Source organism: Panicum virgatum, chromosome 4K, assembly GCF_016808335.1.
Source record: "Panicum virgatum strain AP13 chromosome 4K, P.virgatum_v5, whole genome shotgun sequence".
NCBI lineage: Eukaryota > Viridiplantae > Streptophyta > Magnoliopsida > Poales > Poaceae > Panicum > Panicum virgatum.
Window position 1 is genome coordinate 38,119,318 of NC_053139.1, and position 24,036 is coordinate 38,143,353.

Consider the following 24,036-nt stretch of genomic DNA (forward strand, 5'->3'; position numbering starts at 1 on the left):
CTGATCAGGATTCAATTTTCATCGCCATTTGACATTCCATCCGCTTTTTCCATCCATCCACCGTTAAATGGCCTGCTAGAAAACCGTTTTGCCCCATTTGAAGGACGTGGACTTCACCGCAGCCACTTTTCAACCGTGGTCCAATCATGTGTCTTACACGTGGGCCACAGGGGAGCAAACCGTTCCGGGCCCACGTGTAAGCGACCGTACGTTCGGTTCCACCCGTTTCGTTCCCGTACCGGTTGCTCCGCCTCTGCTACCGGTGGCAAACCGCGTGGATTAGCAGAACGATCAGGGTGCCCATGTGGGCCCCGGCGACGAACAAACAAAGTAGTATAGATCCTGCGAGAGGAGGGCGGGAGGGGGGGAGGCACCGCCGCGGCGGCGGCTACATGCGATGCACCTGCCCCCTGGCTAATCCTCGGCCTCTTTTCTCCGAACGCTAATCCAGCTTTGATTTGTTTGTTTTTCTTTTTGTTACGGGAGAAAATAAAGAAAGCGACGGGGAAAAGCGCGCGGGGCGCGTGGTGGGGCGGGGGCCTGTCCAGGTACGCCGCATCGGACTGGGCAGGAGGAGGAACGGGACAGGCAGCGCGGCTAGCGGGCGGGGCGGCGAGTCAGAGACTCAGAGTCAGTGCAGTGCATGCGGGCAGGCGGGCGGGCGGGGGATGCGTGAACCGAGCCCCGGGTCCGGTCGGGACGCGTCCCGTTCCTGTGGCTGGACGGCGCGGGACCGGAGAGGCTATTCATCGCGTGCACGAGTGCGACCCGACACATCGCAGAGCCGCCGCGTCGCTGTAGGTGGGCCCGTGCACTGTGCATCTTCAACATTGCGCTCGTGATGGTTGGGGCCGCCAGCGAGTTAGGGGTGGGGAGGGAGTGTCCGGCGAGGGGTGGGAGGTGGGCACGCCGACGGCCGAGGTGGTGGCGTAAGGTGGCGGAGCTTTAGGTTTCGGGTTGTTGGGGGTGGGGCGGGCTCCATGGTCGCCGGCCCGGCGGGGCCGGATAACCGGTGGGTGGTGGTCGGCGGCGGGGGCGAGAGAAGGTGGCGGCGGTGCTGGACAGACGGCGCGGTGGCGAGGAAGACGGCGGTGGAGGCAGCGGAGGCCGCCGGAGTCGAGGAAGGCGCTCGACAACGGGGGCGGGCGGGGGTGCTCGTCTGTCGGCTTTCTGCATTTAGATGAAATCCAATCACAGAGAGTGATGAATAGACGCCCCCGCGCGAGACGACAGAAACGTGGGCGCAGAGAGTAATGAATAGACGCCCCCGCGCGGGACGATGGAAACGTGGGCGCGCCTCGTGGCACTGTACCTGCTGTAACACGGAGTACAAGTGTACAAGTTGTTCTCAAAAAATAAAAAAAACGGAGTAAGTAGAACCGCGAGCTTGCGCATTCCAAATTAGGCGTCCAAATTTTAACCTCCGGCAACTTTAAATTTGCAAGCCTGACTTATTGGCGAAACCGATTTTGCCCGAGATAGAGAAGCGTAGGACTAGTCTGATGAGTAGTCTCGCCGAGGTTGGAGGGGAAGCGGAAGAAGAAGCTACGGTGAAGGTCTCAGGGGAGGAAAACCAACTGGGATTGCATTAAACGGTCCGATTACGGAAACGGCAAGGCATCAAATACCATCAACTGTTTGAGACGCCAGTGATTTTCAACCTCCACACTGACCGAGCGAGCGAGCGAGATAGAGAGAGAGATTCAATGAACCGGGCAGAATGGCGAGCAGATCCAGATGACAGGGGAGAGGGAGGGGGGTACGAACGGCGCGGCCCAACTTGGGCAACTTGCCTTCCGGCTCCGGGCTCCGCCCCCACATAAAAAGCCAGCGCCACCGGGCGCTCTCCTCCCCTACCGCACCACCACCACCTTCCCCCAACCCGTCCCCTTCTTCCAGCTCCTCCTCCCCCGCCATTTTTTCCCTGTCGCGGCAAGGTGATAGGGTTCGGCGTCCCCCCACTCCGCCCTCCGATCAATTGGTTTGGTTTGGTGCTGTTGCTTCGTGATCTCCCCCCACCTTCGTTTCGGTTCTTGCGCCCGCCGGCGTTCTCGGAGCAGGAATCGGCTGCGTCCACGGCGTTCTTGGTCTTTTGACGCTCGGCATGTCTCCGTTCCAGGGATACAGAGGTAAAGGTCCTTGCTTTCCTTTTGGCTGAGATTTCCATGATTTGTAGCTCGGGATTGGTTGGATTTGCTCTTCTTGGTTTGTGCTTACCGATTTTTGTCATGTTTTTTGGTTCAGGTGATGGGGTTCTCGCCGGCGTCCGGTCGCGGAAGCGAGTGTTCGCGTCGGCGGCCGACGACGAGCCCGTGACGGCCGCGGCGCCCAGGAGGCAGAAGCGGCGGGAGGAGCCGTCGCTGGACGCGCTCCCGGACGAGTGCCTCTTCGAGGTCCTGCGCCGCGTGCGGGGCGCCCCCGCGCGCTGCGCCTCCGCCTGCGTCTCCCGCCGCTGGCTCGCGCTCCTCGCCGGCATCCGCGCCTCCGAGGCCGTGCTGGCCCCGCCCGCCCCCGCCCCCGCCGTGCCGGACCTCAACATGGAGTACCTCGGCGGCGAGGACGACGACGACGACGAGGCCGACCTCATGGGCCACGACGGTGACGCCCGCGAGAGGACCTTCGAGGGCAAGGAGGCCACGGACGCGCGCCTCACGGCCGCGGCCGTCGCCGGCCGCCTGGCCGCCGTCTCCGTCCGCGGGAGCCACCCGGCGCGCGGAGTCACCGACTCGGGGATCACCGCGCTCGCCCGCGGCTGCCCGGCGCTCCGGTTCCTCGCCCTGTGGGATGTCCCGCAGGTGACCGATGCTGGGCTCGCTGAGATCGCCACCGAGTGCCACGCGCTGGAGCGTCTGGACATCACTGGCTGCCCGCTGGTCACGGACAAGGGCCTCATCGCCCTCGCTCAGGGTTGCCCGGAGTTGAAGTCGTTGACCATCGAGGCATGCTCCGGTGTTGCCAACGAGGGTCTCAAGGCGATCGGCAGGTGCTGTGCTAAGCTGCAGGTGGTGACCATCAAGAACTGCGCTCATGTTGATGACCAGGGTGTGTCTGGCCTCATCTGCTCCACAACCGCCTCGTTGGCCAAGGTCCGGCTCCAGGGTCTGAGCATTACTGATGCTTCTCTTGCGGTGATTGGGTACTATGGGAAGGCTATCACAGACCTCACCCTTGCTCGCCTCCCAGCAGTTGGTGAGAGGGGATTTTGGGTGATGGCCAATGCCCTGGGCCTGCAGAAGCTCAGATGTATGACTGTCGCCTCCTGCCCGGGACTCACGGATCTTGCTCTTGCATCTGTTGCCAAGTTCAGCCCAAGTTTGAAGCTGGTTAACCTCAAGAAGTGCAGCAAGGTCTCCGATGGTTGCCTCAAGGAATTCGCGGAATCAGCAAGGGCTCTGGAGAACTTGCAGGTTGAGGAATGCAACAAGGTTACTCTCATGGGCATTCTTGCTTTCCTCCTCAACTGCAGCCCCAAGTTTAAGGCTCTCTCTTTGGTCAAATGCATTGGGATCAAGGACATCTGCTCTGCACCTGCACAGCTTCCAGTATGCAAGTCGCTTCGCTCCCTGACCATCAAGGATTGCCCAGGTTTCACTGATGCCATCTTGGCCGTGGTGGGCATGATCTGCCCTCAGTTGGAGAATGTCAATTTGAGCGGTCTTGGTTCAGTTACCGACAATGGCTTCCTTCCATTGATCAAGAGTTCCGAGAGCGGGCTGGTCAATGCTGATTTGAATGGCTGCGAGAACCTCACAGATACAGCTGTTTCTGCCTTGGTGAAGGCGCATGGTTGTTCTCTTGCACACCTTAGCCTTGAGGGCTGCAGTAAGATTACTGATGCAAGCCTGTTTGCAATCTCTGAGAGCTGCAGCCAGCTTGCCGAGCTTGATCTTTCAAACTGCATGGTCAGCGACTATGGTGTTGCGGTCTTGGCGGCGGCAAAGCAGCTCAAGCTTCGTATCCTCTCACTATCTGGTTGTATGAAGGTCACCCAGAAGAGTGTTCCTTTCTTAGGCAGCATGTCTTCATCCTTGGAGGGACTCAATCTCCAGTTCAACTTCATCGGCAACCACAACATCGCCTCGTTGGAGAAGCAGCTCTGGCGGTGCGACATCCTTGCTTAGAGGAACAAGGCGATTAGTTGCTGACTTGCTGGAGATGCTTGGTCAACCTTCTCCAGATGCAAATATACGACCGTAGCAGTAGTACTTCAGTCCAAGCTTCATAGTTGAGTCTGGTTTCCGGCTCGTGTTTGTGTCATGGTGGGTCTCCTGTTTGTCATAGGGCCGGTTGTTTTCCTGGGGGGGTTGTTTTTGCCAAGGCTCGTTTTTTGCAGGTATCCTCATGTGAGGATGTCTGTTCATTGTGCCTTCGGCAGCCATTTCCATGGCGCCTTGCCCCCCTTCATCCCAACCTAAGCCCTTGTGATCAGAGTCATTTCACCATGCAGTTTCTCAAGTCATGTTTGGAGCTCAAGTATTGTCAAGTGTGTCTTCTTTCCAGTACTTCTGGTTATGGAGTTTGCAGACATCAATGCTCTTTGAGTTTGTAGTAAGTTGTATGTCGGTGTCTTTGGTGTCTGGAAGTCTGCAACCTCGTTGAGTTCAGTTTGTTGGTCGTGGATGGTCGCTGGTTCGGTGTCGGTAGGGTTTGCCTATATGCTTGGGGATCTGGCCTTTGCAAGGTTCATTCTGTAGAGCATTTGCCATGACAACCCTGTGCGGTTGTTTTTCTTCTCCAGATACCTGATTTTTCAGGCAGGTGGTTTGAAACACTGTAACCTTTGCAACCTTCTGAAGATAAATAAAGCTTGTGTTTCTGTTAAAGTCCTGTGACTTGTGATAATATCATCATACCATGTTTGTGCTAACCCATTACGTTAACACAATCCTGATCCTGTTATGCGACTGGTTAATTTCTGTGAATTCTTTTTGAAATGTGGGAGCAACCCTGAGATAATGAGCAAGCGGCTGCAGCTTGTATCCTGGGACCAGTATGATCTCTTGCATGTACTTTGTTACTAAGTTTCGATGGAACTTCTCAAAAAGAAAGAAACAAAAAGCAAGGGGCTGCTGCCTTGTTTGACTGATACCGGCCAGGGCTATTCATTCAGTCATGCTTGACTTGTAAGCACGCCTTCCTTAGAAGTGAGCTGCCTGCTGAAGTCTTTGGTCAGTTGTTGGCGTAGCAGTGCTGAATCTTCTTCCAAGAGCATTCCTTTCGTAGAACTGAGTTTGGAAGATGCACCAATGAAAAACTGTTATACTGACCGAGTGTGATGCAATGCGAAATGAACCCTAATAAAACTGTCAAGCAAGTATATGTGCTTCCGGAGTAGAGATGCCAGCTGAGTTTCGCACTGAAAGAGCATGGTTTGCAAACACAAGGATCCCCTGCAGCCAGCTCATAGGATACCAAAAGTAAATTTATATTTGTTCCAGAAACTCTTTTTAACCCAATTGTCCAGATTTTGTATCCAAAACCCCTGTCAAAACTACCCGGAGCAGTTCCCTCAAGGCCAGCCATGGACCCTGACCAAGAAGAGTCTCTGTACTGGCGTTGGCCTGCCCGGTGAACTTGTTCGCCTCCCGGCAGCTGCCAAGCAAGCGCCAGCTGACCCGGCCATCATGTTCATCCTCTCTGGTCTCTGCCCTTTTTGCCCCCTGGCTGCGTGCTGGGCTGTGCTGCTCCCCTGCATTGACCGGCTCCGTGGTTCATGCACTTGCCCATTTCCTGATGCCCCGGACCTGCCTGTGTCACCGGCCTGACGTAACGGGAAAGAAAGAGGATTACCAGTCGTGTCTTTGAATAAAGCTACACGCTTTTGCGTCTCATGAGGGTTTTGCTTGACGTTTGGGCAGGGCAGAGAGGGTCAGGTTCATCCGAACTTCAGAGATGGAAGCCTGTCCTGGAGTTTTCTAAAAATTATGAAGCCTGTGGTGAACGAAAAGACGAAGGGTCTGGACTGTAGTTGAGCAAAGTTGAGGACTTTTGAAGGTCTTGTTTAGCAAGGCAGTGTTGGTTGACAGTGTGTGGTGGGATGTGTCGTTTCCCAACATCATGTGTAAAGCATGCGTACTATTGTGATAACGGTGCAGATAAGTGGAGGTCTATGATAATTTGGTGCATACGTGTAGTTTTTGTGGGTAGAAATGTCCTAAACCAAGGTCTAAATTGATAATTTCCAACAATCAGTTTAAATGTCCACAAGTCATTCCAGCTGAGTCAGCAGAATCTTTTGATGTCCCTCAACGGATCAGAGTCTTGGATCCTCCAACAAGCACACAAGGAATCGATTCTAACGGGCATTCAGGTCCCTATTACGTACAGGCTGCACAACTGGCGCTATACAGACTATCTACACTACTTTTTTTTTTTTGAAAATGCAGGCTATCTACACTAGCATCACTACAATTCAATCATCTGGTGCTGCAAGCTCCCTCGTTTCATCTACTAAAGACTCAGCTATGGTACATATGTCACCTGCAGAAGCAGCTTCAGGAACCATCACGACTCCCAGCTTTAAAAACCATCACGAAATCCCATCTTCAAGAGCATTGCCATATTTAACAGCAGCTCATGTCATCGAAAGCCAGAAATCACGTTGTTCTGGGTGCAACTCCCATCAGTGGCGGTGCCGGGCTAGCAAGTGGTCGTCCTCAGAAGTGTGGATTTCGCAGAAACTTCAATTGGCTTCCAGATTATGCTGTCAAGCTTGCTGCATAAGTTCTTGTAGAACTGCGATGAGTTTAGGATGCAAGTTAGTAGCAGCGATTGCAAGATTCTCAAATCACAAGGCATGCAGAATGGAGTGGAAAAAAGTTGAACTAGTACTTCGTTGGTGTCTGTTAGATAAGTTTCACACGTGTGCGTTCATGAATCTATCTATATTACTAGATAGGGCTAGGTATAGCCCCCTGGGGTGATCTTGACCGTCAATGGGATCAAGACTGCTAGGCCCTTTGGGCCTGGGTTGAGAGAAATAGATTTCATTTGGGCTAACAGTGCCCAACAAAATGATTAGTATAAAGGATGAGATGCAAACAGAACAGACCCTGTGGTATTCCAGAGTGTCACCGGCAACCTTTCGAACATCGACCATGTACAGAGAAGGAGCAACTTCAAAAATCTGGTAACAATTCACTTTAAATCGTGAGAATGATTGCATAACATCGTGTACAGACCAGTTACGAGCTGAAGGGCTGCGCGACCTCACCTCTAGAACAACAGCAAATTGGCTCATCCTGTTGTATGACGTGCCTTCGAGCCGTAGCTGCAAAGTTAGTAAACATGTATCAGTATATGAAGGTTAACAAAAGCTAAATGTTTATCCAGCATGTTTTCTTTTGAAACAATGTTTCAAGTGGACCTTGTAATTCTGGGAATGGACCTTGAGACCCATAGACTCAGCAACAACTTCAATTGTAGCTACTATAGTCTTAGCTGGTTTTCTTGAGACAAAACGGGTTTGGCGCTTGACAAACTCCTACAAAAGGAAGATACATGTGATTCAATAGCCATTAGAACAAATAAATGCCTGTCATCCATAAACATTGAGACATGAATAAAGCCATGGCACCCACATATTAAAGAGATGACTAAACAAAACAGCAAGCATAAAACAACCACTGTCTACATGTAGATAAAAATGAAAAGTAGGTATATCTTGTGCCACATGAATTAATCACGAATTCCCATAGAGCTATCAATTGCAGCAGCCAAATACTTCTCGACACTGAACAAGTTGATTTAAATATGAATAGTTGCTTAAAATCTTGTTAGTTATAGGATGTTTAGTTGTTTGGTTTGGTTTGGTTTTGCTACTTAAATAATCCTGGTTGCTCAAAACTGTTAGTTGAGTGGCATCAAGTCTGATTGGGTCACTGAAATGTGTGACAGTATTAGCTCAGCGCACAAATATTGTAGGACAGTATTCCCAGTCTCACATAATTTGTATTCAACATAAGCAGGGCCAAGGTTTGGTCTTTGATCCATAATAGATGTTAAATCTGTATCAATCAATTAGGATAATAATTAAATAACTGATGTACCAGAACAAACAGGAAAAAGGAGAAAAAAACAGATCAGGTTGTAACTTATTTGTTAAACAGGAAATATACTACCAAATTCATTTTTGTTTCTCAAGAGTACTTTATGGGAACTGGAGGGAATAGAAGACAACACCAGAAAAGCAGCAGGTAGCACAGATGACAGATGAAGTGGCATAAAACATTGATGATGGGGGAAAAGAGCTGATAGGTTAAAATCATATCTCCACATGATTTTCATACAAACATTTCAAACTTCACTGTGCTAATTGTTGTGAAGTATTAGTGGATTGCCCACCTCTTCCCAATAGCTTAAGCTTTTGGGTTCATCTGGTTGGTGCATGAAACCTAACATGGTATCAAAGTCACAGGTCTCGAGTTCGAGTCTTGGTAGTGGCATCTTTTAAGTCCTCCGCTCCCTTTATTTCCACATTTGCGCCTTATTCCGGCTGCATGTGAGTGGGAGTGTTGTGAAGTATTAGTGGATTGCCCACCTCTTCCCAATAGCTTAAGCTTTTGGGTTCATCTGGTTGGTGCATGAAACCTAACACTAATTAATAGCACCATATTAAACGGCTGTCATATATGGTCAACTAGGGCCCATCTGATGGAGCAGCCCCAGGCCATGTTAGGGCCTGTGCACTGAATCATGCATGGTTACTGTTCACGCGAAACAGAAACATGGCACTGCTGCAGTGGCCCTAGGATACACTTTTTTAATTTAGGTATAAGGCTAGATTGAGTTATGTCTGAAAGCAAGTATGGCTAGGAAGATAATAGATTGATTGTGGAGGGAGACCCCTCATACACATATACAGGCAAGGAACCCTGGCACATTGGATTATAGAAACAGAACCAATCACAGGATCCTTGACTAACTAACAATCCTTATCATACAAGGAAGGGGGAGGCGCCCTACCAAAGGCAGGTGCGGCCGTGCACCCCAAGGCCCAGCAGCCTGACTAATATACCCCAAAATACCATGCTAACAATTTCCTTAATTATTGGGATTAGTTTCAAAGGTCAAGTCAATCCATCCGTGGATGGTGTCTCTTTAGATTAAGCAATAAACGTATCCCCTCTATCTCTACACTTGTGCAGCTGCCGGACATTAGCATGGTCGTGCTACTTGAGTTCAGGTCCATCTAACGTATGCCCATGACAGTGGTCCACTATGCTGACTAAAAAGAGTTACAAATTACCTGTTGCCTATCAAACAATGCCGAGAGATCCAAACCTTGAGATAGTGTAATCATCTCAAAGGCATTCATCATAAGAGGACCACCATCCTTGTTAGTAACCTCCTCAGATACATACTGGTCCTGGAAAAAGAAATATAGTATAAAATCAACTGCAGAAACAAAGACCTTCTGCTTGTTAGGCAATAGAACAATACGGATCTTTCTGGTTACTCTGAAAGGAGATAAATGTGTTTACATAACTTGCTTGGATTAACCAATTAATAATGTTCCACAAACCTGAATATTGTCAAAAACTGCCTGGACATCATCCAGGCTGACATTTTTATCTTCACCACGCCTAATAGCTACATAGTTCTTCTTAAACCATGGGTTTTCCCTTATTTCTTCAATAGTGATACGCTGGAAAGAAACATCGCAGATACATGAGAAGCTGATACCATCAATTTATTTGTGAATACAGATAACTGAAATGCTACATGCTAGGTAAAAGATGCTTTGCAATAAATGTATTTAAGTTTTTATGGCGAGTTCTTATATTGACCTGGTATATGGGAATTCTCAAACACATATCAGAACATCAATACAAACAAATATAAGATAAAATATTTAAAAGAGTTTCTCAGTATGGACTGAAGGTAATTAACAGAGCAACTGGTGATCAAAATCTTCTGGAAGCTTAAAGTCACATGATAAGCATTGTTTCAGATCCAAATACTGGAACAAAATAACTTTGTGCTTTTACTTACAGTTCTAGGATTTGGATCAAGTATTCTCCGGATCAATGATGTGGCTCCCGGAGAGAACCAATATGGGCATGAATACTTAGCTGCAGTTATCTGGAAATGCAAAAATAAGAGGTGTTTCAGTGTCACATGAGCCAAGTAATTGTGTGAATCAACAATATTGGGGAGATAATAATATATGCAGAAATGCACAGTTGAAAAGAAGCTGGTACCTTCTCATACAAGCTTGGAAGGTCATTTTCCTCAAAGGGAAGGTAACCAGCCATTAAAACATAGAGAATAACACCACATGACCAAATGTCTGCTGCAGATCCGTCATATCCATTTTTGCCTAGCACCTAAAATAGTGATCCATGTTAAAGAATACAGAATATATATGTACTGAGACGCTCATAATTTTAGTGAAAACGATGTCAAAGATAACAACATTGACAAACACAAGAGAAATTAGTGAAATTCGGGAAGAGCATGCAACTAACTACAGCTTAGAATGAACATCGCAAACAGAATACACAAATTTTTCATTACAAGAGAATAGCGTCCTCCATGACTCCTGAATCTAACCCTAATGTCCATCCTCAAGGAACCCTTAACTTACTATGCATAATTTTTTTAACAGATCTTCTCGAATGAATGGCATATCTCCTGCTTTGGTCAAAAGAAAATCTTAAAAGATCATTTATGCATATGATGTAGCTAGCGGACAACGAAATTTGTTTGTTGTTTCAGTAGAAATCATTTACCCAGCACACATGTTTAGACGATTTAGTAGTTTTTAGCAGTGGTTCATACCTCAGGAGCAACATAATTCGGAGTTCCACATGTTGTGTGAAGAAGACCTACTCCCTGGGAGAAGCTCCTTATCAGCACAATAGTATAAGTTGGCAGCAAAACAATAGAAATCACCAAACTTACATTCTGACACAGTGTGCTAAGCCCAAAATCAGAAACTTTTAAGTTTCCACGTGCGTCAAGAAGCAGATTCTCAGGCTACAGAACAAAGCCCAAATTGTCACTGTGAGAAATGGCAATAAATGAATGTCTAAAAATGATACTTTCATCAATTATCAAGGAGAGACCTTCAAATCCCTATGATAAACTCCTTTGCTGTGGCAATAATCAATGGCATCAATAAGCTGCTGGAAGTATTTCCGGGCTTCATTCTCGCGAAGCTTCCCATGGCGAGCCTACAAATATTTGATGTTGTCAGCTACTTGTAGATTAATATTCTTAATAAGGGTGTAGGAACCAAGTGGGCTGAGGGTGCACACAGCACACACACCTCACACCCAGCTTCGAGTCTTCATCTCAAATTTGGGTGCCTATTTCTTCTTAATATTAAAGTCACCTAGTTCCCTCTAAGTTCACCAAGTTGTTTAATTAAAAAAAAAGGATTGATATCTTACAGAGTATGCAAGGACATGTTCAAAAGTGATCTATGCTCCCGAAGAACACAGTTGCAGCTTCACAATTTTTTTTGACACAAATGGATTGACTTCTCATTTACTTAAAACACTTGCAATTTATTTTGTCTTACTCAATTATATAAGAATATTCCTTGTAAAAGCTACAGGCAGGAATTGTCTATTGAATCATATATAGGTGGTGGACCTTATCTGCTGGGTAAAAGTTTCTCGTATTATGGTAACAACATGATACCATAGAGTTCACATATAGAAACACAGTCCTAATAACATAAAGGTATAGTTCTCAGGTTTTTTAGAAAATGGTATATTTCAAGCAGGGCAGTAGTTAGCATTATTATAATTTAGGAGAAGGAAGGAACACTTTAAATCAACTAATGAGACATAATTAGCATAAACCTGAAGCTAGTTATAACTAATTCTGATCACCGTAAAAATTTGCTAAAATATATGACGTATAGAATGCAACAATAGACAGCTAAGCTACTTTGGATATGCCATAGTACATAAGATTCTTACTATTTTATCAAACAGTTCACCTCCAGTGATAAGTTCCAAGATTATGTATATCTTTGTCTTCCCTGCCAACACCTACAAAGTAATGAAAATGCTAGTAAAGAAGGCAAACCAGGTGATATAGAGGGTTTAAAATTATAAGCACCACTATGGCACACCACATACCTCATTAAGCCTAACTATGTTGGGATGTCTTACGATCTTCATTACTGATATTTCCCTTTTTATCTGGCAGCAAACAAGTAGCAAGTCATTGGAGCAAGGAAATCAAAACTTCATTTTCTTTTTAATAAACTCACAAAAGATATACCATTTTGTGGGCTTGTAGTGTTTTGATGGGCGCAAGACTTGATGCTTTGCTTTTCTAGTGGTTTACTGGTTTTACTTTGGCTATGTAGTAATAGTTGGTATGATAACGTATCAAACCTGAAATGCAACTCTCTGTTGCTCTCATTTACTATTGTGCACTTTATCATATTGGCTTGATGAATGATTAGCCGTTTACTTTTATGGGAAAAGAAAGCGATAGTGGTCAGGCTGGAAAAACTTTTCTCTTTCTATGTTTCTAGTCATTTAAAATTTACATAAGCAGCGGAAATATGTAACGAATGTCCACACTCTTGAAACAGAACCGCTGAAAGCCCAGAATGCCTGAATCAACCGTGCTAATCTCACAAGATATATTCAGTTTAACAAATCGAAACCAAACACTTGCACCCCTTATTAGCGGTGACGGTGCTGAATTCGACCAAATTTCCGGACCAAGCACGGGGCTGAACTCTTGGTAATTGTGTTCGTGGAGTCGAAATTCCAGAATGATCCAGGCCCTCCTCCTAAGGTTTCCCTCAAAAGGAACATCATAGTTGAAATCGAGTGTGGAAATAAGGTGGTATTCTTTTTTCCTGTACAGAAAAGAAATGGGAAAAAAGGGACAAGTGACGATGTTTGGCCTAAATAAAGTTTAGGATGCTCTTGATGCTCGCAAGTTGGGATTACTGTGAGGTATATTCGGCTCGGCCCCGCGCCGGAATTCCCCGCCTTTTCGACGGAAAATTCAATGATCCCGTCTTGTACTAGGCAGCTTGCTCGGGATCGTAGAGAAAAGGGCAGCTCGAATCAAGCTAACCTGGCGTCCCCCTCACCGAAAGAAACAAAAAATCAAGCTCCAATGGGGACTAGGAGTCCAATTTGACTTCGTGATGCTCCACCGCCAAACCGAAAATGGAGGGGAGCGGATGAGGACGGGGGGTACCTGGTGGAGCATGCGGTGGGAGAGGATGGTCTCCTTGTCGAGCACCTTCATGGCGACGGCGGCGCCGGTGTCGGCGTCGACGGCGAACTTGACCTTGGCGAAGGTGCCCTGCCCGATGGTGCGTCCCACCTCGTACCTCCCCACCCGCTTCTTGCGCGCCGCCGCGCCCGCCATTCCTCCCGCTCCTCCGCGCCCGTCGGATCTTGGGGGTCGTGTTCAGCTCTCGTCTGCGTGCGCGGCGCTTGGCCGATGCGACGTGACGGCTCGAGGTGGGGCTGTGGGAGGCGAGGCCGGGGAGCGGGGACGGGGACGATGGATTGCGGGCGGTGGGAAGGGCGGGGCGGCGGGGTCGGCGGCTCGCTGGTGTTTATAGAAACGACGAGCGGCGCCGTCGCGTCCGTCAGCAGCTTCGGTGTGTGGCGTGACACATGTGAACTGAAAAGAAATGTTTTTTTCCTGACGAGGAGAAAGAAGTGGTGTTCTACTTTGATTCGGCAGTGAAAGCCTAAAAGGAAGCCCACACTGTGCCTTTTTTTTTCGTAAAGGTCGATTTTGAATTCAGGGTATTTTCAGTTCGCAAAATATTTTGAGCTGTGTTACTGTAGCACTTTTGTTGTTATTTGACAGTTATGTCTAATTATAGACAAATTAAATTTAAAAGATTTGTCTCGTCATTTACAATTAAATTGTGTAATGAGTTATTTTCTTCAACTGTATTTAATGCTTCATACATATGTCGTAAGATTCGATATGATGGGTACTGTAGAAATTTTTTTGAGAACTAAACATGGCCTCAGGTGTTTTCAATCTATCAAAGTTGCATGGTTCATTCTTCTCACTATAATGAGATATTTTAACACAAAATAAATGATCAAAGTTTAACGTCCAAGATAGGGAGGAATGGGTGGGGGCAAAGACATGGACACCGTCTGGTGGGCAGACACGATCGGGACATCGAGCTCGAGAAGTAGTATAGCAGACTATAAACAGACTGAATTCTATGTAAAAAAGAAAAAGAGAGGAGAGAGAGAAAAGTAGAAAGAAAAAGAGAGGAGAGAGAGAAAAGTAGACGACTTGCTTACCGTTGGCTAATGCGAACCGTTTGATCTCTGCTCGTGCACCTCAATAGATGGAGTCGCTGCCTTGTTGCGGGCGCACGACCCCCCTCCCCCCGGGGCAATGCCGAGGTTGTTTGGTTTTGGAGGCTAAATTTTAGTCTATGTTACATAAAAAAATATTATTATTTAGAAGTATTAAATAAAAGTTAATTATAAATCCAACTGCAGAATCCTAGGACTATACTGTGAGACAAATCTAATGAGGTATATTAATCCATAATTAGCGGATGATTATGTAGCATCACTGTAGCATATTATGGATTAATTAGGCTCATTAGATTCGTCTCGTAAATTAGCACTCAGGTGTCAAAAAAATTATAAACGGATTTTATTTGATACTCCAAAATAGTAAAATTTCTTTTAATGTGACTGAGACTTAAAAAAGTCCTTGAAAAACAAACAGCACCTTAGCGTGAGCATGAATTTGACGTTGGCGCGTTGTCAAACTACGGAAAGTGGTTAGGGGGAAGGAGTGAAGCACGGCTGCGTAGGAGAAAAGAAGATGGTTGTGCATTTTTAGAGTTTGAGTGCAAAAATCAATATTAGTGAAAAGTTATATATACTAGTAGTGCTCATGTGCGGCACGCACATGTTTTAAAATCAAGAGATTTCTAGCATAAATCCACATGCGGTGTCTTATGTTAAAAAAATTTAACAAACAATAATTTTGTATTTATGATAAAGATGTATGTACCATAAGGACTTTTAACCTCCATTAGACAAAAAATACATGTACTTATACAAGCAATTTTTAAAAATGTACATCTCAACGTTATTAGTATCTACTAAATTATCAGGCTTCATACTCAAACAACATCCAACGTATTCACCATTTTCATGGTTATCTGAATCCAGGAGGAACATCAAGACCTTATTATTGACGGCTATGCACCTTTCCCGACTTCTATACTCCCAAACCAAGCCAATTTGAGAAAGAGCAAATAAGACTACAAAAAATTTCCATCCGAAAACTGATGGCCAATCTTCCTTTTTTCCGTTCATCGTCATCCCTCTTTCCAAGTGTTTGTGGCATCAAAAGTCAACAAATACAACACATAGTCAGTTTTATCCGGCTGAAAAGACACACTTTTAGCTTGTTTTAGACAAAAAAATACATGTATTTATACAGGTAGTTTTTAGAAATGTACATCTCAATGGCACAAGAATCTCCTAAATAAACAGTCTTCATATTTACAAACACAATAACTTATCAGAGTCTTTAACTGAAATAGTAGTGTGCATGTGCATGCCGCACGTGGTTGAAAAACAATATTGCAAAAAAATAACCACACTAAATTTTAGTGGCAATAAATATTTTAAATAAACTATATATATGGTGAAAATAAGCAATGAGGTCAAAGTTGTGAAAATAAACATTTGTGTGAGAGTCTTTAGAGTGGATTATCTCCTCTGCAATCCGTGTACCATGAAAAAAAATCTAAATTAGATATTAAGCTACTTTCATCAAGAAATTATAAAACTCAAAATGAGTTATGCACAATCACTGAACAACTAATCAGTTCAAGTATCGACCTCCCTACTTCACTGAACAACTAATCAGTCAAAATGAGTTATGCACAACCACTGAACATGGACATTTAAGAGATAAAGCTTTCATGATGAAGATAGCTTCCAAACGCCATCAAGTAGCAGATTGAATCCCTCCTCTGCAGGCAGGGAAGCAGCTAATCGAAGCACCATATCCTTTTGCCGAAACCATTCAGCAGCACACCATCTCCTTCTCCTTTGCTTCTATCACAACCGAGCAAGCAAACCAGCGCCCTGCCGCTTCTCATCTCTCTATTCCTCACGACACCAATACCTGCGGGTGGAGGACAACTCCGGGCGCATGTGGAGGACGACGATCCCAACATCACACAATATTAAACGCATTTTGAACTTACAAAGCATAAAAAAACCCAACCTAATGCATCGGCCGCCCAAGCGAACGTCCATGGTGCCGAAATCCTTGCCGTCCTTGTCAGACTCCTCGCACCCAAAGGTCCACTCCTCCCCCGCGCCGCCACAACCCTCCTCGCACAGCGGCCCCTCTCTCGCCGCCGCGTCGCCTCTCCTCGCGCCGCACAACCACGGCCATGAAGGATTCAAACATAATCTCGTCACCTTTCTATATCCTTTCTCATAGTTGCTCTACTTGTCTTGTCTCTCATTTTACTAAACTATGGAAAAACCAGACCCTCTTCTTCCTCCCTGTCCCTCGCCCTCCTTCTTTAATCATACCAAAATACATAACCCAGTCACAGTGATAAAATTTCATAATTACATTAAATCGGCATTCAATCTAAGTAATGTGCTTGCCTGGTCAATAAATCTGTACCTGTTTGTGGTATGGATAAAAACTTGGTATGCTCTTTTGCAGGTATAATTCCATCCAAATGGAAACCTGTTGCATAAAGCCATAAACCAAATACAATTAGTTACATTACTATATAAGAGGAAAAATCTTAAATATAATAGAATATCAGCAGGTAGGCAATAAAATGATTCGATAGGGTAGGAATGAACATCATAGATTGTATCACAGAAAGTTTGGGGAATATAATTAATTATGCAAATGATCAAGCTAACATCAAGTACACTATCGAACTAGAAGTATTGCGATAACTTGGGCCAATTGGCATTAAGCTAGCAATTGTAAAGTCAATTATTGATGTTTGTTTTGAGTTTTTGACCATGTTTAGCTCAGCTGGCTTAAGAAGGACATGCATTGATTAACCTAACACTCATGCGTTTTCTCATAGTATAAACTTTCAGTTCATCTAGGTTTACATATACTGGCGAAAAACTCATGCATGTGCCACAGCTCCCTAGGTATGCTGAGGAATAGACTAAGAAGTAATTTATAACATCATTACTGCAATAAGAAGCAAATGTTAACTAGATGAAATTGCACTACTGGCCGCAGCAGAAAACTCATGCCTTTGTGGGCAGTTGTTGCAGGCTAACAATAATTAATATTAGTATAAACATAAGTAATGCCCCACAGGAATGGGTATCAACTCATCGACGGGACTTACTTGATTCAAATAAATTTGGGGAGTTTCATACTCAGCCACCACAAAGACAAACACCTACAATCATCCAATGAAAGAAGTTAAGCAACAGAAGCAGGAGAGCATTCTTATGTTCTGTTTGGATAATTTCCATTATATTTTCCACAGTATCATTGCATGAGAATAGAAAAGTAATATAAATTACAGTTACCCCAGAATTCAAAGGCAAAGATTCACACATGATCTTAGACACTAAAGAGACAAGTACTTCCTATGCCCGAAGATTTTTATTCCCGATACTTTACAGTTTCCAGTAAATCCTATGTTTCAGTAGACCTTGTATAAGCTGATACCATACTTTCTAGTAGACTAAAATTTAGAAATTGAACGGAAACAATGAACACCGAGAGGCAAGGGAATGAAGAACTCCAAATACACATAACTTGTTTTGTGTTCCACGTGAACAGAGATGAAAGGTCCGTCGAGATGTTCAGTGTCATGCTAACCTAAAAAACAACAAAGACACTAGTTGTAACAAATTCTCGGTATAAGCAATCTCCTGCTGGTTTTGGTCAATTTGCATAGCACAAAAGGGTGCGGTGATCATTTACCTCGTTGTTGCCTTCTAACAGAGAGACATATTGCTGTGACTTTGGAAGCAAATATGACAGCCAAAATGAAAAGGGCTCCTGAATTTACGTTCCAGCCAATTTTACTGGAACTTCTAGTGCAGCTGACAGACCCATGGAAAAAATTCTTATCAAAATAACAAACAAGTACGTAACATTTGATCCAATTTGGATCAATCTGTTCAAATAAAATAATTTAGTATATACGCTTATATGATATGGCTGCAATTTATGAGGACAAAAATTAACGTTGCCCATATAACGAAATGCAATAATCCTAGCATGTCCTTTCTGGATGTGCTCCTTACTTGCATCTATCAATCACATTGCAGTACTCTTTGAGGCAATCATTTAAACTAAAATCAAGCAGCCTCTATAGCACAACATGCATGGGATGCAGGTGTGTACATATAAGCAGCCTACATGGTAATCCATCTCGCAGTTTATCATTTACCTGTCACTGAGCTTGGCCCTTCTCATTTTTTCCTACAAGCTTTAGATATTGGCCTACCAGAAGATCCTGACCTTAAACTGCAAATTGCAATAACAATTACAGAACTAATGACTGGATACAATAATGCAATATGCACCTAACTTGCGAGGTGAAATAAAAGCCTAACCATTTATTACTACCCACTTCCTTGAAGATATCACCGGTTATTACATAGCTGCCAACTTCCACACTGTTAAAACAAGCGGAGAAATGATTAGAAATTCTGGATCAACATGGGGAAAACTTCCCAGTTGCTACCTTGTTTCAACCAAACAAACAAAATCATTCACAAAATTAATCAGAAAAATTTAGCAACATGTAAGTCACATATCTCTCCCCACATGCAGTGACCTCCTTTTGGCAGAAAGGACAGAAAAATAGTATTAGCTAAATTACCCCCAAATTAAACTTAGAAATTTCTATGTTACTATTATCTAAAAGCTGCACACAGTCATGAGTGATAGGAATCTCAAGATGGAAGAACCACGGCCTTTGGGGCGGCCATTGAAAATTAGTAATGACAATCACGAAAGGAAATTATAAAGCGGGATATTAGATCATCGAGCAGTGAGCACAGGTTGTTCATCATCATCAATCCATCCATACATTTTCCTTGTAGTGCCATCCATGTCGAGCTGCATAGCCGTTGTGCTTGCCGTGGCTGTTGCCGTCATGTTGGCGGTGCGGCCATATGAAGCAGCGAGGTAAACGGGTGCGTCAGGCACATCGGACGCCGACGCGCTCCAATTCCCCGGGCGGCCGGGCAGCAGGGCCCGCAGCCCCATCTTCCCTGGCTTCCCCAGAGGGAGACTGTCGCCGCCAGCGTCCAATCTAGTGACCTGGTGGTGTGGGAAGGGAGGAATCGATGGACCATCGGTCTGAGCTGGGGTTGGAGGATGACCGGGACGCTTCCCGCGGGAAGGCCCTGCAGCTCGCGGCCGGGAGGTCGTCGAGCATGCCGAGGAACCAGTCGTCGCCGGCGGAGGAGGGGGAGGAGGATCTGCGCATACGTAGGAGGTCGGCGCATGGGGTGCGCAGCGCCTGCAGCTCGCCTGTCTCCCAGCGCCGCCTACAGCTGCGGGGAAGGGGAGGGGACTGGGGACCCACGCCGGGGAGGGGAGGTGATATGGGGAAAGAGAGAGTAGGGGTGCCGTGGAGGGGAAGGGAACTGGGGAAGGGAACCGAGGAAGGAGAGAGGAGCAGCGCCGGGGTGGGGAGGGGAAGAGAGGAGAGCAGCGCGTGATTGACGGAGTGGGTACCACAGGCGGGTATGTGGAGGCGCGGTGAAAAAAAAACGGGAGTCGATGGGAGGGAGCGCGGGGAATGAACGGGAGGGGGCGACGATTTCGGCCTGCCAGGTCCCTGTCAAATATTTGGTGCTTCTAGGTGGACCCAAAAAATGGGGTTTGTGAGGTGGGTATGGAGGTTAGTCTTGGTGATGATTGTTTCAATTGTCATGGATCCTTATAGTATAGATATACCTCTGTAAAAATGTACCATCACCATTTAGGAGGAGTGAAAGAAGAAAACATCAACTAGAACTAGGTTGTCTCATTTATATATGTGCATTTATTTTAGAATAAATTTTGTACTCTAGAAGTGCAGAGGGAGTAAAAAATATAAATACCATGTTTAGCAGTTGGCACATCTTCGGCCAGCTCCGGCTTTATCTGTTGCGGGTGCCGTCTCGCAACAGCAGCTGAAGCTGAAGCGTCGCCAAACGGGTTGTATATATAGTCACCTTAACTTTAAAATAAACGAGTTAGTATTATGATTGTTCGAAAAAAAACGCAGGTCCAATCGAGAGGCTTCTTTTTTACCCTGGAGACGTTCACTCGGTGCATCAAATTATCAATTGAGCAATATCTTCTACAGTTCTTGTATGGGGAGAAATTGGTTGGCATGGACGTCGGAACCGTCGGCATTGCCTCCTCCTGGTGCCGATCGAGCTGTTGGCAACGACAGCGAACGTAGCTCCATGCGCAGGCCTTGACCTACGACCGAGGAATTCAAGCGCGAGGGCAACACTGCCGCTGCCCCAGCACGAATCACATCCTCTGCAAGGCCGCCGTGATAGGCCATGCCTCCGTGTTCAGTATTTATTTGCTCGCAAATGGTTAGTACGCTTTCTTCACGTGAAAAATCTATATATTCTACACTCGCATACAGGATATACATATCTCGTCATGTAGGATGTATATTTGACTCAACGAGAAATATATACGTGAAGTATGTGATTATACTATACTATCTATAAGGGTGTATGCGTTGGATCAATACATGAAGTATGTTAACATATTTATTTATATATATACTAGTACTAAGATATAATAATAATAATAATAACAATAACAATAATAATTAGGAATATTTTGAAATTTTTTGTATATATTCCTTTGAAGTATTAGTATATGATGTCACTTTGTTCTGCTGGCAACCAGCAGCGGTGCTTTTCTCTCACACCAAATCAGCACCAGCCAACCGTCACCATCCAACCAGCGGTACTTTTTCTCACAGTAAATCAACACCAGCCACAACCAGCCGAACGAGTAACGTGGACGTGCAATTAACTAATTAAGCTAAGCATCGCCGACGTCTCGATCTTAAGAAAGAAAAACCTAACGCGGGCAGGCAATAGCTAGCTAGCGTCTGCAACGCTAGAAGGGCCGGGGCCTGGATTATAATTTAAAAAAATTTAAATCGTCGTGGTTGACTTGTCTTGGTGCTGGCCGTCAGCGTCGTGGAAGAAACCTCTGTTAGATATATTATGGGTTTAGCCCATATAATATTCAATATATCAAATAACTTCTTTGGCATGTATAAGTTGAGGAAAGGCCTCGCTGCTGCCGAGTTCATGCTTGATGTCGACACGTAATGCTGCTTAATTCATATATAATCATTGCATCGATCGCATGCATGTTTATTCTCTTGTACAAATTTATAAATAAGAGTTCGGCATGCATGCGACGATTATTCACATTTATAAACGTACGTCGACTTAATAATGAGCTACTAGCAAAAAATAAAAAAGAAATATTTTGGCATCAAATGATCCTGTATAGGAGTACTAGTAGACAGTACCGTTGCGACTTTTTTTGGTGCTTTCACCGGTCAGATCTCGCGCTTTATTTCTTGTTTATTTGGCATCAAATGATCCTGTACTAGTTGACAGTACCGTTGCGACTTTTTTTCGTGCTATCCACCGGCCAGATCTCGCGCTTTATTTCTTATCTGTTTACCATTCTCACCATCGTAGTCCCGTTGCTTTTTTTTTTTGAGGGACAGTACCGTTGCTAATTGCTCTGCCAGTCTGCCACCACCGCACCGGCCCATCAATGGCACAGTGGATCTAGTCTAGATCCTAGAGGCTGTTATAAATTTAGGCATTTTCAGTAGCAATTTAATCCAAAAAAATATAATTAACAAGTTTGTGACATCAGATATTATACCTAGCATGTGTGATCTAAACGTGATTAACATATAGATGGTACTAATTATCATAAGAATATTATACTCAGCGCCAGATCCGCATGTAGAGGTCGACATAGTGTCTATTGTGATGTACAGTGCCGATCACCGGATATGCCGGGAAGAAGACGATCACCGCACCACTGGGAAGGAGAGGACGAAGCGAGTAGTCGCGCCGTTTGTGGACACTCCCAAAAAAACGTGATTGCCGGATTTCACCCGAGCAGGTAAACTCACAGACAACAATGTTTCGGAGGTCTACTCTTCCAATACTCATGCGCAAGAACTGAAACATGGAGAACTTAGCAATTAGCGAAAGCAGTGGAGTTCTCTCGAAAAAAACCGAAGACTTTTGTGGAAGGCAGAGGCTTTTATTTTTCAGCCCAGCGACAGCCGAGAGGACACGGGATATCAAGGGACATGAATAATTTCTTTAGAGAAACTCCTGCAACTTAATGAATGCACTTAAAGATGGAAACTGTCATCATCATGCAGCCGTTTGAAACGCCCGTCATCACAACCCGCAGTTACTCAGCTAGCTTACGTGTAGCTGCCTCTCACGCCACAGCTTGGCTCGTTAATAAGAATAAGACGTCCCTGTATATACGTCTATCGCATGAGCTAGCGTATGTGTAAGGGCGGGTTTGGGACCGCGATTTCTGCGGTGGCGGCAACAAAACGCGGAGAATCGCGCCAAACACCACGCGACAAACGCGCTTATCCCTATCGCGACTGCGGCCGGCAGTTCATTTTTCAACTGGAACGCGGCTTATTCGGGAAGCGAGGTGCGTATCGCGTGGCTGGTGGACACGGAAACAAACAGGGCCTAAATAAACTTGTCGTGTATACGTGTGTGGCCTTAATTTGTATACGTGGTAAAGATAGTTCAAGGTACTTGTCGTGTATAAGTAGCCTTTGTAGCAACCACGTAAGCTATCGCATTGACACGTCTAAATAAGATAACGCAATATATTGTTATTCGTTAAGTTACTTTATATGTATGTATATTGGACACATGTGGGCATCTAAATTTTGGGTCAGTGTCAGTTGATGTAACTGCGGCCTGTGGCTTTCAGATTACCTACAAGCACAAGTTGCAGTTAATCGTCTGATCTTTGATTTGGCCTTTTCGGTCTGTTTCTCCTAGAGAGGAATGTATATATTTCCTCCGTCATGAAATATAGGGCATTTTAGAGTTCAAATTTTATACTCAAATGTAAGATATGATAGGTTGGGAGTGAATTAAACTATTTTAATTGTGCATAGTTTTCGGGTCTTTTCCAATAGAAAGATGTAGATACAACCATGTAGAGGACGTGTATGTTGGAAGGTGTATGGGAAAGAGCATGCGTATGTTGGGAAGTGTCTTTTCTCTATCTCCATTGTCTGTTGGGAAAATTCTAGAATGACCTACGTTTCACGAGTACGTAGAGACTAGATGATGCATGGCACAGAATACAAATCCGTGTGAATTAAAAGTAGAGGACAACAAGAATTTTCTGAAGTACTTCTAACTTCTGTTGCAAATGTCATTTTCCTGCTCAAAAGAAAAGGTAGCTGATTTTCCTGGTCAAAAGAAAAGGTGGGTAATTTTCATGCTTAAGAGAAACACCTTTCACCTATAGGTGGCGCCGTGGCGGGACACACCGAGAGAGTTAGTTTCAGAGCTAAATAGCTCTTCGAGAACAATTAGTACCAGTTCTAAATTTTGAAGTCTTCTAAGACTATTCAGTACTGGGTATCACCACCCGATACTAAATGCTATTATACAATAATTTTTTACACCACATTGTATTTCTGTCATTTTGTTCTCCTCCACATTCTTAATTTCCGTTAACGGTCGCAAAATAGTTATTATATAACAACTTTTTCCACTCAATTCTTTTAGTATGTTGTGTCATTTTCCAATAAAATTTCTCAAAAAATTACATGTACATTCAGATAGTGGGTTGCAGGTCCGGTCACTATCACTCAATTCTTTTTTTTTCACCCAAATCTCTTTTTTTTTTCAACTCAGCTCTTTTTGTTATGTTGTGTCATTTTCCAATGTGTCATTTCTACGAAATGATTAGGTACGGTCTTATAGGTAGGATTCGATTTCTACATGCATGACTGATTTTTTTTTTTGAAGA

At 44.9% G+C, this 24,036-nt stretch overlaps 2 protein-coding genes across 2 annotated transcripts; one reads left to right on the forward strand and one right to left on the reverse strand.

Moving 5' to 3' along the window:
- Positions 1 to 1,730: 1,730 nt before the first annotated feature.
- LOC120703869 (EIN3-binding F-box protein 1-like) lies at positions 1,731 to 4,823 on the forward strand. Its single transcript, XM_039988063.1, has 2 exons — positions 1,731 to 2,129; positions 2,245 to 4,823. Exons 1-2 carry the CDS (start codon positions 2,105 to 2,107, stop codon positions 4,119 to 4,121), a joined length of 1,902 nt encoding a protein of 633 aa, XP_039843997.1. The 5' UTR covers positions 1,731 to 2,104; the 3' UTR covers positions 4,122 to 4,823.
- Positions 4,824 to 6,152: 1,329 nt separating this feature from the next.
- LOC120703870 (CBL-interacting protein kinase 24) lies at positions 6,153 to 13,638 on the reverse strand. The gene is made up of 14 exons (XM_039988064.1): positions 13,183 to 13,638; positions 12,096 to 12,158; positions 11,934 to 12,005; positions 11,070 to 11,177; positions 10,906 to 10,980; positions 10,783 to 10,836; positions 10,203 to 10,328; positions 9,994 to 10,083; positions 9,524 to 9,646; positions 9,248 to 9,367; positions 7,367 to 7,483; positions 7,214 to 7,270; positions 7,052 to 7,126; positions 6,153 to 6,735 (listed from the first exon to the last, which is right to left on the reverse strand). The coding sequence occupies exons 1-14, from the start codon at positions 13,354 to 13,356 to the stop codon at positions 6,640 to 6,642; spliced, it is 1,350 nt and encodes a 449-aa protein (XP_039843998.1). The 5' UTR covers positions 13,357 to 13,638; the 3' UTR covers positions 6,153 to 6,639.
- Positions 13,639 to 24,036: the final 10,398 nt, after the last annotated feature.